Source organism: Montipora capricornis, chromosome 1 (genome assembly GCF_036669925.1).
Source record: "Montipora capricornis isolate CH-2021 chromosome 1, ASM3666992v2, whole genome shotgun sequence".
Lineage (NCBI taxonomy): Eukaryota > Metazoa > Cnidaria > Anthozoa > Scleractinia > Acroporidae > Montipora > Montipora capricornis.
The window spans coordinates 13,018,500-13,023,499 of record NC_090883.1 but is presented as its reverse complement, the minus strand read 5'-3'; the positions used below and the strand labels follow the sequence as shown (position 1 = coordinate 13,023,499).

The 5,000-nt window shown below is 39.4% G+C and overlaps 2 protein-coding genes across 2 annotated transcripts; one reads left to right on the top strand and one right to left on the bottom strand.

Moving 5' to 3' along the window:
* Window positions 1-113: 113 nt before the first annotated feature.
* LOC138051543 (uncharacterized) lies at window positions 114-1,583 on the top strand. The gene is made up of 2 exons (XM_068897766.1): window positions 114-777; window positions 951-1,583. Exons 1-2 carry the CDS (start codon window positions 114-116, stop codon window positions 1,361-1,363), a joined length of 1,077 nt encoding a protein of 358 aa, XP_068753867.1. The 3' UTR covers window positions 1,364-1,583.
* A 529-nt stretch (window positions 1,584-2,112) lies between these two features.
* Window positions 2,113-4,030, bottom strand: LOC138051531 (golgin subfamily A member 6-like protein 7). The gene is made up of 3 exons (XM_068897755.1): window positions 3,897-4,030; window positions 3,423-3,458; window positions 2,113-2,908 (listed from the first exon to the last, which is right to left on the bottom strand). Exons 1-3 carry the CDS (start codon window positions 3,971-3,973, stop codon window positions 2,113-2,115), a joined length of 909 nt encoding a protein of 302 aa, XP_068753856.1. The 5' UTR covers window positions 3,974-4,030.
* Window positions 4,031-5,000: the final 970 nt, after the last annotated feature.

Sequence of the window (5,000 nt, the reverse complement as noted above, 5' to 3'; positions counted from 1 at the left end):
TTGAAGTACGCGACCGTCGAAGAGAGCCTGGGTCGAGAACACAGCGTTCGTGGCGGGAAATTTAAGTTAAGGTTCTTTGCGAGCGACGCGACGAGTTTCTCGAATTCACTGATATGGCTTCTTTCAGGGAAACTCGAGAAATGTTGTGTTTAAGTCATGCAATGGGCTTTATTACCGATGCAGAATTCTTGCTGCTCTATGAGGAAAGCAAGTCAGATAATTTGGATTTTCCTTACCAAGAATATCCGACATTTTCTTTGCCGGACAAAAATAGAGCTGAGTGTACAGCCAATTTAAGGGTTGAGAAGCATCACATAACTCGCCTTGAAGATGCACTGCAAATTCCTGCTGTATTTAAATGTGATCAAGGAACAGTATGTGATGGAACTGAGGGCCTTTGTATTCTTCTCAAGCGATTTGCCTACCCTTGTCGCTACTCCGACATGATCCCGATATTTGGAAGGCCAGTCCCAGAAATATGTATGATAAATAATACTGTGATGGATTGGGTATATGAAAACCACAGGCATCGTATCATGGATTGGAATCCAACCGTTTTGAGTGCCATCCAGCTCGAAAGCTACGCTGATGTAATTTCTAACAAAGGAGCACCACTTACAAATTGCTTTGGTTTTGTTGACGGAACTGTTCGTCCAATATCTAGACCAGGAGAAAACCAGCGCTTGGTATACAATGGGCACAAGCGTGTACATGGGTTGAAGTATCAGTCGGTTGTGGTTCCAAATGGCTTAATTGCACACCTCTATGGGCCAGTAGGTAAGGCACTTTCCGATCATTTCCTAGGGGCCGGACAATTTAAGATACACAATATAGTATTAAATAAGTCCTTTCGACATTTTTCACTCAAATCTTTTTTGACTTGAAAGTAAACTAATGATGTTTGAGCTCTCTTTTTGATGTTTTACTGCATTTTATTTTTCATTCAACAGAAGGAAAAATGCACGATGCAGCAATGCTGGCAGAATCACACCTGTATGACAGCCTCCAAACACATGCTTTTTCAACCACTGGACAGGCTATGTGTATTTATGGAGATCCAGCCTACCCCCTTAGGGTGCATCTTCAGGCACCTTACAGGCATCGAGTTTTAACCCCGCAAATGCAGGCTTATAACCATTCCATGAGTGCTGTTCGCAGCTCTGTTGAGTGGCTTTTCGGGGAGATAGTGAACTATTTTAAATTTTTAGACTTTAAAAAGAATTTAAAAATAGGTCTAAGTCAAGTGGGAAAAATGTATATTGTCTGTGGGATTCTGCACAATGCACTGACATGCCTCTACGGAAATACCACATCTCAGTTTTTTGATTTAGATCCTCCATCACTAGAGGATTATTTTGCTTGATTGTTCTAAATGGACTTGATAAAACATCCAGCCAAAAAGGAAGAATAGTGTTCCATATAATGATAAACTTTAATATATGCTAAGTCATTGCAACGTTGTGAGCCTTTTTACACCGCAAACATTGAAAAGGTGTTGTAACTTTTTGAAGAGAAATGTTGTAGCTACTGTAAAAAGATTAATTTAAGATTGAAACAATTTTCTGGAGAAAAGTACAATTAATGCTTCTTTTTAGTCTACCTTTTTTAAAGGTTTAATGGCATAAGACATGAAATTGTTTACCAATTTGTACTCTATGATCTCATAAAATCTTACCGACCTAATCTTAACACATTAACAAAAACTGGGGGAGTGATAGATTTCAAGTTGCCTCTTGCTTTTAAGATAAGCGAATCAATCAATACATATGGCCATGTGCAAATTATCCCAATACATGGCACCAATTTTTGGGCAATTCACATTATTGCAAATGACAGAAATTTAACACATGCTTAAAACATATGTTTTCAATCAGAAGTAGCAGTTCTTGGGGTGAATGAATTGCATGCACAGAGGATCATACAAATGCTAAACATCAATGGATGGACAGTAAAAAAAAATTGCAGGGGTGACTAAAAGCTTGTTATGGTGAATGTTCATCATTTCCCTTCCTGATGTCTTCCTTAATCACATCCTTTATAAAATCCCAACAAGAAAATCACATCATGTCTTTTAAAACAACTAAGCAAATGTAGTTTCAGGCCTCAACAAGGTTACTTGGGTACAAGTTTTTCAATTATTCCCATCAGAGCCTGAGATTGAGTTTGCTGTTGAATCAAAAACAAATTTTGCATGTCTTGAACTTGTTTCTGCTGCTGTTGTTGTTGGTCAATCATGGTTTTGAACATTTGTGCCATACTCTCTTTTTCTTGCTTCTGCTGTGCCTGCTGTTGCTCTAGCATGGACTTAAACATCTGTGTTTGTTGAGTTTGGAGGGCTTGCAACTGCTCCTTTTCTTGCTTTTTCAATTCAATTTCTTGACTTTTCAGTTTGAGATCTTCAGCTGCTCTTTCTTTGAGATATTCAACTGCTTCACTTCCACTTCTCCTGCTCTTCCTTGCTTTGCTGCTTCCTTCTTCTGATTTCCGCTTTTGAGTTTTTCCCATTGTTTCCATCGCCTTTTCTCGCATATCCTCTGCCTTTCTCCTGTCTGCCTCTAGCTTTTCCTTGTTCTCATCAATTGCCTCCTGCATCTCAGTGTCAGCTGACTCCTCCATGGCTATAATTTGCTCAACTGCAGCATCTAGCTCGATACGCTCTGGGGTTATTCCACTTTCTTTCAACTCCTGAGCTTCTTGCCTCTTAAATCTTTGAATAAGGATTCCAATATGGTCTCGAACTGCTCTCTTGTCAACAATAAAATGAGGATCTTTCACACTGTTAAGGTTGTCAGCAATTTTCTGCCACAATGCACTACGTTGAACAGACTTTTTTTTGGCACTGTATGGATTCACAAATATGATCTCCTTACACAAAACAATATCATGTAGAGGTGTCCAGCTCATAATTCTGCAATGTAAAAAATACACCAACCATTTCAGTTTCTTAAGAAGGGAAACAAGAATTCCTTCAATAATAATAATAATAATAATAATAATAATAATAATAATAATAATACCCTAAAAATAACCAGTTGATGCACATGTTGAACATTATTGGAACAGAAAATTCCAGCCACACAAAAACTGCCTGAAACAGCAAAAAGTTTTAAAGTCTGTGATTTTTCCATTCTTGCCTTCTGCTGTTGATAAATGTGCTATAGCCTGCATATTTTTTTTCAAGATTTGCTGACTTGTAACTGTGCTTTGACTCCAAGAATAACACTTGAAAATTGTTGTCAATAACTTCTTTTTAAGGTTTTCTCTCCAGCTATTCGGATGGTCTTCACTGTAAAGGACATTTTCATTTTTGGCTTTCGCTTATTTCCCTAGCTAAATGAAGCTCTTGGTTCAAAAATACATGATGAGACTTGCTTTGGGACGTTTGGAATACATATGCAACAAATTTACCGCTGAAAACTTACTTGGGTTTCGAAGCCATTCCCGGGTAGATCCTGAAACTGAAATCAGTCAATGTATGAGTAATTCACAAAACAGAGGCTACTGCCGAGATTGCTAAGTGTTATTTCTTGCCATTCTGCATTGTTTTAACGATATTTCAGCAATTTTAGCAGATGTTTAGGGCCTCTTTATATGAGCCGGTCAACCGGGCTGGCTTGGTTTCTGAGATCTCGCCTCGCCACTTATACTCTTTCCTATGTATAAATTTCGATGAAATTGTTTCCATATGAACACTCCAGCAACATAGCTTCGCTTTCCCCGCACAGAGGCCACTTTCGCAACACAGCGGCGAAAATGGCATAATTTTTGTCTTGTATGTATTTTTAAGCGACTTTGTAAATAAAAAATAACAAAGGAGATACTTAAACATCCAAAATAACACAGGCACTGTTAATGAAAAGGTCTGTAGAAACCAAAAAGACCACCAATTTACTCACGTTCTATCAGCAACGCGAAAAGCCTTTATGTCACGTCCGTCGACGGCAAGAACGCAGCACATCCAACTTTTGTTCATGCGCAGTGAAGGTCTCAGGTGTCATTTTACTTCCGGTTCTCTTTCGCGACGTCCGCGTTCCTGTATCTTAAAGTCCCTAATGGTAATTCGTCATGGTAATTCGTGTCGTCCGTTCGCGCTCTTAAAGATCAGTGATATGTCATACATCGTTACTGACGACAACGGTGGTTATTTTTCTCAGCGCATTAGGCAATATTTTACGGAAGATTCTACGAACTAGCGATGGCGTTTTCTTGAGAAGGCACAATTAGGTCTGCAAAACAGCGTGGGCAAGGTTGAATCTCTCGTTGTTCACTTGGTGCAATTTGGACGTGAAAGCGATAAATTCGCCAACGGCAACGCATCATATCAGTCTCCATGGAGTCTATTGTCCCACCTCGCACAAAAACTATTTCCTCTTTTCCTGTACAAAAGATAGGTGCATCGTGCTTAAATTCAATGTCTTTGGAGTAGTGCGACTTGGGAGCTGGTAAGTGTACAGTTTGCCCCTCGAGAAGTAATAGCAAATCGTGCCAAGGGATAATCTTCTCCAACCAACGAAAGTCATTCAAAAAAATTACTTCACATAATTCAGCACCTACCCAGGCAAAGCTAGTTGTTGCCGGATTTGTAAATGTTCTGTATATTGTATTCAGAGGATTTAGAAGGAATGTCTTACCACAGTTACATGGGCCAATAAGAAGGATGTTCCTATTTTTGCCACGCCCTTTAATTAAAAGAGTTCGTACTGCTTCGGCAAATTCTGTTTCTGATATACCATTTCGCTGCAGAATATCTCGAGCCATACATAACCACTGGGTGTTGCATCCTTGATGCATGCAGTATTTCCATACGTGTTCTTTGACTTCTTTGAAGGTTAGAAGGGGCTTCTTCTATGTCCCAACCAATAGTTAAGGCCTCGTCGACTGCTTTGTACCCGCGATTGGCTATGAATTCTGCGAGATCTGTTTTTCCCTCATTCTTCTGAGATTTGGCTAGAACTAGAAGTTCAGTTCGTGTTCTAATTCCTTGTTCAACGACAAGCTGG